At 42.6% G+C, this 13519-nt stretch overlaps 1 protein-coding gene across 4 annotated transcripts in view; it reads left to right on the top strand.

Annotated features, from left to right (window-relative positions):
* Positions 1 to 13519, top strand: part of MAD1L1 (mitotic arrest deficient 1 like 1) — a 558561-nt gene that overhangs the window by 356700 nt on the left and 188342 nt on the right. The window contains exon 16 of one of the 4 annotated variants that reach the window (XM_030577085.1): positions 6570 to 8448. The exons of the other annotated variants lie outside the window; for them this stretch is intronic. Within the exon in view, the coding sequence (XP_030432945.1) occupies positions 6570 to 6794 (225 nt within the window). The 3' untranslated portion in view covers positions 6795 to 8448. Of the gene's footprint in view, positions 1 to 6569; positions 8449 to 13519 lie in introns of those variants that run through there. 4 annotated transcript variants of the gene reach the window in all.

Below are 13519 nucleotides of genomic sequence, written 5' to 3'. Positions count from 1 at the left end.
CCTGAGCAATATGATGCTACTAATGCTAACCACTGGGGGATTGATCCCCAGTCCAATTTGCAGGTTTCTGTGTGGAGTCCTGTTACCACTAGTATAATGCCTTGTGTCGGTTAAAAGAGTTGAGTGCTCAGGATTATAGCTGGCTGGAAATTTTCCAAAGAAATGTAGTGTAGTTGGGAAATACCAGTTTGGTAGTGTGAAATATTTCTCTGAACTTAGTAGAGATTTGACAAAACTTCTGCTGAAACAGAGGCAGGTTTCCTGGCAGGATGCGGGGTACCTATGTCTAGGGTCCTCAGCTCCAGGGCAGTCCCACCATGCAGACTGCCTAGGGACCATTGCGCTGCTAGGCTGCCTGCTTTACTGCAAACTGGCAGCCCCCGCTGGATGAAACCAAATTCAGAAATAATATAACATTCTGTGAACTGAAAACCCTGAGTTTCAGCCAGCTGTCCTCAGTCCCATGCGTCCCTTGCTGAATCCCTTCTCCACTAGAGCTTCTGAGCACACCCTTGTGTCCCCTCCTCTTCTCACCCCCATCTCCACTCACTTCAATTCAGTAAAACTTTGCTGGTGTGGAAAGTTGTCCAAGTGCTTTCAAAGAATAAAAGGGAGACAGATCCCTCAGGTATGCATGGGAAATGCAATAGGTGTCCTCCTGCCTGGCCGCATGCCCTCTGTAGGACTCCAGCATGCATGGAAGCTGTGCTCCTGAAGTAGTGGTTATGTAGCTTGCAACACTGAATTCACTGCTGCTGGCTTGGAGCAGTTTACACAACATCCCAGGGAAGCTCTTAGGTAGTCTAACTCTGCCCCACAGCCATTCTTCTTATTGTTTCAGTTTATCCGTAAATCTCCCTTGTTCTTTTCAATCCTCAATGAAGATATGACTCTTACCCTTTGGAAAGGCATCCATGCTGCTTGAAGTCCTCCTTGCAGTGGCAGGAAGAAAAACAATTGAGCTTGGAGTTTGAACAGGGAGGCAGATAAGATCGCCATTAGATTTTCACAGCACATGCAGAATACAATCCTTACTAACAGGTTTCTATCACAGTCTGACAAGTCATTGAATTGCTGAGTGAAAAGGAGAGGAGGGAGAGGGAGAAGCTGATTTTTGTACAGGTCCCAAATTCTGTAAGAGTAAGAAGTGAAAGGCTGTTTCACTGTGTGTGTGATCCAGGGAGATGTTTGTCAGAGATACAGGGAGCTAATTAAAGTGTCACTATATGTACATGAGGGTGACGAGGCGGAAAGGGCTGCTTGCCTCTTTGGTTCAAGGGGCTCAACTGTTTCTTTGTTCCTATCTACAAATTGTGTAATCTGCTGCAGCAAGTAATTTATGCTTTGGGGGTAGGAAGGAGGCCACTGTGAGAGTCTGGCCTGTTCCTCTCTCCTGGGTATGGCAGAAAATAAATTAATTTTTTTTCTTGCTCCACTGAAATTAATAGGGCAGTTTCACTCCAGCTGGACAGTTGCAAGGAGGAATTTTCCTCCTGTCCCCTTGCAATAAGCAGAACTGTACTATGCCTTGCCTGGACCAAGTGCTGGCAGAGGCTGGGGCGGGGTTGTCTGTGGACTTCCCACATCTTGCCCTGGAGCTGGAACACAGCCTAGGTACTGCAGTATATACACACATGGATGTAATGAAAGCATCCTTCTCCTCGTATCTTTGTTTAATGGCACTTAACTTAGCAATAGTGTGACTAAAGGTGATATAATCATGTACCCTTCGGTAAGTTCTTGTACAAACAGCAGACTAGTTGTTTCAGGTGGCAAAAAGAGTATAATAATATGGAATCAAATGGGAGGTGGGGGGGGAGTGTAGGTTGATCATCAGGGAAGTTGCCCTAGTGGTGAGATTAATTAGAATGCAGAATGATTGAAATTGGACTGGACAAAACATTGGACAGTGAACTGACTCAAAGACTTTAAGGTCAGAAGAAACAATCATAATGTAGTCCGACCTCCTGCACATTGAGGACCACAGAACATCACTCACCCACTCCTCTAATAGACCTCTGACCTCTGGCCGAGTTACTGAAGTCTTCAAGTCATGGTTTAAAGACTTCAAGTTAGAGAGAATTCACCATTTACACTAGTTTAAACCTGCAAGTGACCCATGCTGCAGAGGAAGGTGTGGATAAAAACCAACTGAAGTAATGTTTTTTTTTTACCCACAAAATCTTATGCCCAAATACATCTGTTAGTCTTTAAGGTGCCACCAGACTTCTTGTTTTTGTGAATACAGACTAAAACAGCTACCCCTCTGATACTTGATACAATAACCTTGTGACCACCCCAAAACTCCTTTTTGGATCAGGACCCCTACGATTACAGCACTCTGAAATTTCAGATTTAAATAGCTGAAATAATGAAATTTATGATTTTTAAACTCCTATGACCATGAAATTGAGCAAAATGGACTGTGAATTTGGTACGGCCCTACAGATGAGTGCTTTATGGCAAGAAGTCCCCTCACCTCAGCAATGCTATCCTCACCCTCACCCCTCTTCTGAGTAAATAACCATTTGATTATTTTTCACAGAGATGGGGAGGGCATTGTGCCCTTTCCCCTATGTTTGTATCTCCAGATTGTAGTAAGTAAGCAGGGGGAGTTGGGCCATCCATTTGCTGTAAGAAAAGTATGAGCTTGTTACAAAAGAATTGCAGTCACGCAGCAGTGCAGTGAATATGTAAAGATTGTTCTGAGTGGCTTGTATTTCCTGGATTATTTTCTTTCTCCTCCCAACCTGACCTCAAATGAAATTCTTCTACTTCATCTGTTTCTTTGGGCTGGGCAATCAGCAGATACAATCTGGGTCTGTAGGGAATTGCAGTGGCCTGGCATACAAAACAGTTGTGCAGAAATGAGGAGCCAAGAGTAGTGGAGAACAATACCAATAATGGAAGTGTAAGTGAAATGACAGGGAAATATGACTCAATAAGATTCATTGGGGATCAGATTCATTAAGTGTTAAAATGATGTGAAGTTTACGATCAAAGACTTACCTCAAACGTTTTAATGACAGTCATTTAATCCCTTTAACACAGATAGATAAGGAGTTAAATGAAATCTACAGCACTCCTTCTCCCTCTGAACTGTTTATGAACCTGTTACTGGACATAGATCACTGGGAAAGGCTCTGGCTGGGTGTCAGCTGTAGTAATTATTGAATTCTACATCATGGGCTACCATTCCTTATATACTGATTAGCCTACAAGGTCAGCAAAACTTAATGCAAAGGGCTAGCTCTTATGGGCTTAGGATATACCTTGAAAGCAATATGTGATGTTGCTCAGAGGTTTTAAATGTGCACATTTCAAGAAAGAGATTGTGTGTGAGAGGTTGTTTGAGGTGGGGGGAAGTCACCAGTATCTTAGGTCCTCGTTTGCAATCGAATGTTGTGTAATTCCCAAAGGGTGCACTCCTGCAGCAGTACCACCAGTGTAAGCTATAGCACAGATCAAGGTAAGCTGGGCTCGGGCATGTCATCTAACCCTGACTGAGCCAGCCTGAGCCTTGTCCTCCTACAGCTTCCATTGGTGGAACTACACTTGTTGGGAATTAAGAGATCTGAAAAATCCTAGTGTACACACAGCACAAGAGTCTCCTCGCACATTCACTGCTGGCCACGCTTTACCCCCTTTCACCATCTTCCTTCTTGACTCCACCAAGTTTGGTTAATCTCCTTCCTCTTTTTTCCCAGCATTGCTCTGAAAGGGCTTTGTATGTCTGCTAGTGGTCGGTTAGTCAGTCAACTGCTGGGTGGGGCTGTTTGTGCTGAGATTTCTTTGTCTTTCAGCCATTTGGCCACTTCTGTCTGAGGTACTTGGAGCCAATTGTTCACCCACAGCTGAAGTCCTGAGTGTGTGGGGGTTTTGTATTTTGGAAGTATTTCTTTGCCCTCCTCCCCCATACACACACACTCTGCTCATTATGCAAATGTGAACAATACAGTTGAGTCATCAGGCTCCTGTCCCCCCACACACTTCCTTCGAAAACAACCACTTTCCTCTCTCATTAAACACTTAGTCTATGTACACATATTTTTCGCAGCTGTAGAGAAACAAGCAGAGGGGGCTCTTTCTCTACTCACTGCTCTAGGCTTGTTGAGTTGCTGGAAGCAAAAGAGCTGCTGCTGCTGCATTGTTACAGCATTGTCAGTGCATGATTCAGACATACTGGCAGAGTTAGTATCAAGCGGGTAGGGAACAGGCAGAATTGCCCAGGGGCTGTGGGACATCTTGTTTTCCTCTTCCACTGAGCATTGCTATACTGTAGCCGTATTGATCAGTTTTGAAATAGATAGGTGATAAATGGGGATTTCAGGTTATTTTGGTAGCTGTCACTGCAATGGATGCAACTGTTTAAATCTAGCCTAGAATATTTCACCTTTATTTCTCTGTGTTCTCTCCTACCCTGGGAGGAGTCTGTTTCCTTACTGCTAACACACAGTAACAACTGAGCCATGCAGAGTGTCTTATTCCTCACTTCTTGTTCCTAGTGTCCCCTCTCTTATACTCTACAATGGAGCTACTGCCTAGCTTTTCACCCCTAAGTTCTCTCTCCCCTGCTAGCTCTTTCTGCCTCATGATCTAATGTGAAAGACTTTTGCCTGTCTTGTACAAAGGAGATTCTCTAGGGTGCATTTCACATCTGCTAAGAATTGTGCAGCTACGTGTTTGAGAGAAACCTTGTGAGAAGCTGCCATATCCACAAGAGTTCTGCAGCAGTCCTGAACAAACTAGTTGGCCTGTCATGCACAGGCAGTGGCATCTAACCCCTATGACATATGGGAAAGTATTTGTTTTCAAACTTATGAAGTCTCTTTAAAATATTAGCACCAGAAGTCAGTATCCCACCTCACCCCAGTTCCCTGTCATTCTTTATTGTCCTGTCATTTTCCTAGTGCCTGTTCTGAGCTCTCAGCACAGATGTTGAGCGCTTGAGATCTGACTTGTGGTAAATAATGCATAAAAGATGAAGGTAGGGGACAGATTGAAAGCGAAGTTTCTCACTCTTTGGGGTGCCTGTTACAGTCACTCACTGTTTTATTTCAGGAAGTAGAGAGTGAACAGCTACCCATGCTGGAATTGACCGTACAATGACACACACACCTGGGATAGTTTCTCATTTCCAAACCCTTGGCTAGAATGAACAAAATGGTAATGCAGTCGCCTGAATCAAATTACTCTGTGGGTGTTACTTCAGTTAGGGGCTTTAGAATCTGAGAGAGACCCATCAGCAGCAGATGCACATTCCAGCAAAAACATTCCCATCCATGAGGCATACATTAAGCTGACTCCTCCAGGAGCTTGTGGACAACAATTGGCTTGTGGTGTCTAGTGTCTCTTGTTTGCTTATTGACTTATGTCTGGGTGAACCAGCTTATTTCTGTATAGTAAAGAGCTTTACAAGTGCTGACGCAAATATCTATTCATGGGAGTGGTTGCATCAGAGGCGCTTGGGCTTCTTGGCGACTCTTTGTGGGTTGGGAGGTGGATGGAGTGAGGTTGTTACAGTGGAGCAGGAGAAAAAGATCTTCAGTAATAAGGAGAAGTGAGTGGGGGTGGTGTGTGCTGCTACTGCCACAGTCAGGCCAGCAGCACTTCATTTCCAGGGATGCACCCAAATATGAGAGTGTTCCTGGTCAAACTCCATATGGAGAGGAGGGAGAAAGTTCTTCTGAGACCTGATGACTAGTGGCAATAGAGACGAACCAGAGACTGAGGAACCGCAGTCGACAGGGGGAATGAGGGTGGCAGGCATGTGCTGGGCTGATTGGAGAATATTGCAGGAGCCAAGGTCCAAGACGTGGAGCAATGGTACCTGGAGAATAGAGCGACAAACCCCATCCTAAAAATAGATTACTGTTGAAATTAAGCAACATTAAGATTTGGGTGTCATTGAGTATATGAAGCATAGCTGGAGAGGGGAGGAGGGACGGGAGCAGAGGAACAAGGAGTATTCCAAGGCAATAAAAGAAATTAATGTTGTCATGGAATTTAGGGGTTGTTGCTACAGAACTTGGTTTCATTGTGCTGCAAGGTAAGCACATGGGGCCCTGATGATAGCAATTGCTGTGCTAAAATGCTACTTGGAGAAAGTGGTTGAGGGGGACATATTTGATGTTACACAGGCAGGAAAGGGTTCTGTGTTGGCACACATCCACAGTACCCTGTTAGATTTCTGTTTGACCATCCATGAGGCATGCATTAAGCTGATTCCTCCAGGAGCTTGTGGACAATGATTGACAAACCCAAAGCCCTCTTCTACCAACCCCCAAACTGCCACCATCACCTTGTTGCTGTGCTTCTCTGAATAGCATAACATGGGACTGGAGCCCTGCTGAATATACTCAGCCTCCATGTCAGATCATCCTTGTTTCCAGAGGTTTTTTTCTCACTCCTCAGAAAAGGAAAGGCACCCATGATATTTTTAAAGCTCACATCTATGTACTGTGTTGCTGCTGTTCACATATTTCTCTGAGATGGTAGTTCCCGTCAGTGTATCTAGCATTTGTGTGCCATTTCTGCATCTATGCTGTCGTTTTCCCTTTTACCATTAGGTTGTTCATCAGAATGACCTACCTGAAGCCTGCATCATCTCCACTGATGGGTTGGCAAAGGTCTCGAATTGTGATGTGCTGATAGAAACCCTGTGTGGCACCCTGCTGCCCAAAAAGTTAGTCCAATGTATGGCATGTGGAATTTTACCTTCACTGGGTAGTAGGGAAGTTTGTGCTTTTACTGAAGATCTCAGTGGATGTGACGTACAGTGTAAGACTAAATGAAGTGAGTGCAGAGTTTCTGGGACTGTCTCCTTTTGCACCTCCTTGGAGGAACTCCTTCAGTACCAGCCTGCTGAACTGCACAGAGGAGAGTATATGTGGGAGATGGCTATCACGCTCCACCTGCCTTGGATTTTCATACCAGGAAACCACGGAAGGGAAAGGAAGTTGTCAGCCATGCTCCTGTGACAACACACAGGTTTTCCAGTGTATCAATTACAGGGTATTGCTTCTCCAATCCATATATGAAGAACAAGGTGTGCTGGCTGACATGTTGTGCTGCTGACCCAAGGTGCCACTAGCAAATGTGTTCACTGGTTTGACCTCTGATCCACGTGGCATGGAGCCATGTCCACTGTAACTGCTTTATGACACTTCTGCAGCACAATGCATCATCCTCTTTGTTTGTTTTAGTCATCTGTTGTCTCGTTGCCTTCTAAGATTGTCCCTTCCCCAAAGAGCTGACTGCATTTTTGTTATATGTGTACAAAGTGCTTGACTTAGTGGGCCCCCAGTCCCTGGTTGCAGCCTTTTGATGCTACCACAATACAAATGAAATTGTTTGCTCTAATGAGTAATCATGTCATGTCGTGTAGAAATAAGATAAGATCTCTGCCTCAACGAGCTTGCAAATGTAAGTTAAACGTACTGTAAGACAAGGACTGAAAAAAATAACCGCAAACCCGCAATCCGTAAGGGGAAAGGACAGTATGCTGTGCCTTGGGGGGGAGAGGTATTTTTGGTTTTGCACACTTGAGCTTATAGACGTTTGAGTTCTCATCTTATAGTAACTTTTAGGGTTTGGTTGTTTTTTCCCCCAAATATAATTAAATTATTAGCACAGGAGATGCAGTTGGGATCCCATGTATAGATTAGTGGCCAGTGCTTGTTTTCTATGACAATTACCATTTTATGGTTGGCTGCTGGAGCTGGCGTTGGCCAGGGTCCCCCACATAGAATTCTAAGGTTCTCCAGGAAGATGGACTTTGAATCAAGCTCTAATAATTAATTACTATTTGATCCAAAAGTTGGTTTGATATATGTGAAGTACCAGAAGATATCTTTTAATTACTATGGCATGGTCCTGATAGAATCAAAGTGACCCAAGAATAAAATGGAAAGGTTATGCTTTTAGACTTTTTCTCTTCAAGACATTATTCCTAAGAACAATACTGTAGTTAGGCCACAAGAGTACATTCTAGAATGATTTGCAATAAAAGAAGAATGTACAGTGCGGGAAAAGCAGGAGCTTGTGGTATACTAATGAGAAGGAAAGTAGGTGAGCGATTAAGTTAGGTATGTGATAAAGACTGGAAAAATACATTGGAATACAAGGTGATGAAACAAGATGGAGTGTGATAACCCTGACAGTTCCCTCTGTGGTTTTGCTCCCCACTCACCAAAAGCCTTTTTTAAACTATAGTTTTCTAATGTGCTGGGTGGGGCATGATGTTTGCGTTCATGATAATGCATGTATTTCAGTTGCCATTGGGGTTGTGAAAACGTTATTTAAAAAACAAATCAGTGTATGTATTCAGGATCATTCTGCACTCAAGTTTTTTAACTTCTCTGAAATATTTAAATGAAGATAAATACACGTTTGAAAGCATTTTTCTGCTAGAAACATTGCTTTTCATTTAATTTGTGTGTAAATGAAAATTCTGCTACAAAAGATTAAAATGGATTTGCTGGACCATTTAGGTTATTGTTTTGTCTATTAGGAACCAATAAGAAAGTTATAGAAAACTGTCTCAAAGCCTAGAGAAGGAGAATGGATGGAGTCAATGCTGTCAGAGAGGCGGGTATAACAGATTACTCTTGGGTGTAATTAGATTTCATCGGATATTGAAGAAAGGGGAGTGGGTTGACTTAACAGATTTTAAGGCCAAAAGAGGGACCATTTATATGATTTGCTGAATAAGACAAGCAAGAAAATTCCATAGTGATTCCTGCATCTAGTCCAATAACTTGTGGTTGATCCAGAGCATGACTTTTAGTAAGTCATCAAATATTGATTTAAAGACTCTGGATGGAGTGATAGAGTATTTATCAGTGCCCTTGGTTATCCATCCCCATGGGTAATTACTCTGTTAAATAGTTGTCTTATTTACATTCTGAACTTTGCTGACTTCAGCATCCAGCCATTGGATCTTGCTATGCCTTTGTCTGCTCAATTAAAGAGCCCTCTAATATTATATATATATATATATATATAATATATATATATATATCCTCCCTGTGTAAGTAATATAGGCCATGATGAAATTGCCTCTTAACCCTCTCTTAGTAAGTTAGGCTGAGTTCCTTTAGTCGCTCGTAAGGCATGTTTTGTCTTCAAGTGAGACTCCCTAAGGGTATTCACTGTGGGCGCATGGGCACTCTGTGTGTCAGGGACTGAAAATTCTTCAAGAGCAGTGTCTGTTGGTCTGCACCTGTGCCCTGCACCTCCTTTGTCTAGGTCCCTCTGTATCCTATCCCTACCCTCCAGTTTATCTACCACTCCTCCCAGTTTAGTGTCATCTGCAAACTTGCTGAGAGTGCAGTCCACTCCATCCTCCAGATCATTAATGAAGATACTGAACAAAACTGGCCCCAGGACTGACCCTTGGGGCACTCCGCTTGATAATGGCTGCCAACTAGACATGGAGCCATTGATCACTACCCACTGAGCCCGATGACCTAGCCAGCTTTCTATCCACCTTATAGTCCATTCATCCAGCCCATACTACTTTAACTTGCCGGCAAGAATACTGTGGGAGACCATATCAAAAGCTTTACTAAAGTCAAGGAATAATACACAGACCCAGTTATCTCCTCATAAAAGGCAATTAGGTTAGTCAGGCATGACTTGCCCTTGGTGAATCCATTCTGACTGTTCCTGATCACTTTCCTCTCCTCTAAGTGCTTCAGAACTGATTCCTTGAGGAACCAGTCTATGCCTGGGACCTGAATCTCTTCCTTTGTGTCCTCATGAGACCACATTGTGACCTGTTAGCCTCTTGTTCCTTCCTGCACCTGTCCTTCAAAGTCGTCTTTCTGTTAGCTATTTTCCTCTTAGAGATTTGCATACCAGCCACCTGGGGCTCTGTGCACACTTTCACCAAGCATTATGCTCTAGTCCAAATTTCAGCTGCATATGCTTCCTTTGGCTCAGAGATTCTCCACTCTGTGGTACAGCATCCTTCCTATCACCCTGCTCCTCAATGAGTACTATTTTGGAGTTACTCACAGTGAGAATCCATAGGGATGAGTACTTGAAGAAGAAAGGAAGGTTACTTACCTTATAGTAACTGGAGTTCTTTGATATATGTGGTCCCTGTCGGTATTCACGACCCATCCTCCTCTCCCTCTGCTCAGGTCAGCTTGATTTGCAGTAGAGTCAGAGCTGGGGGAAGAAGGGGTGGCTGTTGGTCCATGCCACTCTTAATGCTCCCAGGTGGAAGCACCAGGAGGCATGGGGCACAGGCGTGGACCAACAGACACTGTCGTTTAAGATTCTCTGGTCCTGGGAGCACGGAGCATATGCATACCCACAGTGAATAGTCAGAGGGACCACACAACCAACACTTCCATGCTAGTTGGTTATTTCCCGTTAACAATGATCTTTTGATATATATCAATTCACCAGTATTTAATCAACTTAGTATGTGATGTATTAATGTTTGTACTGTGCTAATTTTAAAACAGAATGTCTTGTGGTATTAAGCCAAATGCTTTACAGACTTCTAAGTATATTTTGTCAACACCATTACCTTTATCAACAAAATTTGAAATCTTGTCAAGGAACAATATTGAGCTTATTTGCCAAAACCTATTTTCCATGAAACCATGTTGATCAGTATTAATTATATTTCAGATCCTTTAATTCTTCAGATTTATGATCTGGAAAATGGACAGGCACCTGATGACTTGATTCTGTATAAAGCTGGCTAGCTCATTTTTCATTCTTCACAGTGTTGAACTCACTAGATATACTGGTTTCTCATTCCAACTGTAGTAAATGTGAAATGTGCTGATCAATACTGCAAATGGGTGACTAGTGATTACCAAACGCTGTGTGAATTTGTCTGACTTAACGTGTCTAAAGTTAGAGGAGGTAGAAGAAAAGAAGCAATTGAATGGATTGATGTAGTGAAAAGAGAGAATTCTTCTAAAGCAACATGTAAACATCGTCAAGAGTTGTTAAACAGGAAGATAGTAAGGATTCATGCTCCTTTCAGAATGGTTAAAACATTGTTTTCTCTGAATTCTCCAAGATCACGTCTGCTACTTTTTGGATCACGTTTTCTGATGAACTGAAATTTTGCCCGTTGAAGTGGAAGAGCAGAACTTAGATGAGTTTATGCAAGTAAGACATTTTTATGCCATTGTTATGGTCATGTTGTCATGGGTGGCTCAAGACCATGAGTGCCAACCTCAGGCAGACTGTCAAGAAACAGGGCAGAGATCCCAAATTGCTTCTATGTGCTATAATTAGATTTCACCAACCAGGTAACAAAAGTGCACTCCTAAAGCACAACAACAATCGTACCATGGAGTCACAGACAGTCCCCTTATGCATTCCAGTCTATCTTGGCACCCAGGCAAGCTGGACTTTGTGATAGTTGGTTGCTATCCTACACCGAAGGTCACAAAATATTCAAGTTGCTCCCAGTCCCACAGACCACTCACTTCCTCCAGGTCAGTTTGTACCTTAGATCTCTCACCAAAGACAATGCTTGTAGCCAGTCCTGTAATAAACAAATTAAAGATGTATTTTTAAAAATGAGAAAGAAATGAATTATTACAAAGTTAATGCAGGCAAACATATATAGACAAATGAGTTACAGTAAGTGATTTTAAAAGGCATCAGAGTTGTTGTAATCTGTCAGCTCTGAATGTATTGTAGGTCTAATCCAGGTTAGCCTTGGGGATCTCTGCTTCTGTTTTGTAGTTCTGGTCCTGTCAGAGTCCAAACAGCAAAAGAGATGAAAAATTTTCTCGTCTCACCTATTTTAATTTCCTTCTTCCAGAATTCAGGCTAATGGGACAAGCCCCTTTGCACTTCATGACTGAGAAGGGGCAATTAACAAAGTCTGTGTATTATGATGTCCCACGATGGCCCATTTAGTTTTGATAGGGCTTCTTGACCGTTAGAGGGTCCCTCCTGACTGGGTTTACACTTTCAAAGCAAACATTTTTAGAGATGTAAAGCAAAAACTTTAATATTACCTTTTAGCATGTGGTAGAAATATTATACATGAGATTAATGCATGCAGAAACTTACAAGCATTTCATAAAAACGAAACACATCGTTAGAAGTTCAGTACCTATCTTAACCATACTAACATACAGTTGAAACAGACTGGTTTCCAGCAATGAATTTGTCAGTGCTTGGCTGAGGCCTAAAGCCTTGGCAAGAGCTGGCGCCTGGTCTGCCAGCATCACAGTTATTATCATAGCTACGTTTCAACTATGGTTTTTAAGTTACTATGTTTGAGGATGCCCAGCAGGTATTCGACATTGGCTTTGTTCAGGAGTTGTTTTTGTTTCTTATCAGCAGCCAAAAAAATGTCAAAAATCAGTTAGTGATTATGCCATTGAAAACAACTGAAAGGCAGTGGAACTGAATATAAAAGGTTGCAGCCTTCTTTTATACGAATACCTCCACTTCCAACGTACCACAGAATTAGCAAATAAAATAAATGATTGAAGGACTTTTAACTGGATATACTTCAAAAAGATTTAAATTCACTTCCTCTTCTAAATGCTGCAAATGAAGAAGTGGAAGAAAAATTAAACTAAAAGACATTGACATTAAGACATGATGGTTGGTCAAACATGAGGAATGACCGTGTAATGCTTACAAGAATCCACAGAGGCAAAAAGGATTTGATTCTACATCCAAAAACATTACTGGAGAGCAATATGTCCTATACTTGAAGATGCCCTTCAAGAATGGACAGTAGAATATGACAAAGAGAGCTTGCCATTTGTGCGGACAACAGAAACAAAATGGAAAAAATGAGAGAACTTAAGTGCAGCAGCCTGAATTTCTGATTTATGGATGTGCATCTTATTTAAATCTTGTTGGGAGAGAAGTGGCATTTGACACAGTACAAAAGTAGGTGGTGGAAGTTCAGAAATTTGCACAACAGCCATCTATCTCCTGGTTGGTTAGCTAAAAATAATTAATGCCCTTCTTTTCCTCATATGCACCACAAGTCGATATCTAGCTTGTTCAGCCATCTAACTGCTGCATCATCCAGGGTAGAAAGGTGTTGCTGTCCACCCTCCAATCTTCTAATTGTGCACTACTCAGCCTCATAATTTACCATCTGCATTGCTGCTCTGAAGTCACGCTGTGACGATTGTGTTAAGTCAAATTTCCACATCGTGGCAGCCTCTTTGGTCATTCCAGTCAGTGGCCCATTAAGCCTAGTCTAGGATTTGCATCCCAGGTGCAAACAGAGTGGATGTAGGTTCTAGCATCTGAAATTTCATCAGCAGGCCCATCTCTCTATCCCAGAGGTGCTGCCACTCTGCAAGGACATAGCTGTCAGCATGATATGCCATTGTTCATCTGAGGTTGGCACTGGACATGAGTGCATGAAGGGATGCTGCCAAAGGACGTTACAAAGTCAGTTTTGGCGAATCAGCAGGACCTGCAGAATGTAAGTGTTTTCTTCTGGAGGCAAGCAGATCTTTTTATAGGAAGTGTGTGTTGCTTATTTGCACCTATTGGAACC

Source organism: Gopherus evgoodei, chromosome 10 (genome assembly GCF_007399415.2).
Source record: "Gopherus evgoodei ecotype Sinaloan lineage chromosome 10, rGopEvg1_v1.p, whole genome shotgun sequence".
In the NCBI taxonomy this organism is placed as follows: domain Eukaryota; kingdom Metazoa; phylum Chordata; order Testudines; family Testudinidae; genus Gopherus; species Gopherus evgoodei.
Note: the sequence above shows the minus strand (reverse complement) of the source record. Positions and strands in the feature narration are given on the sequence as shown.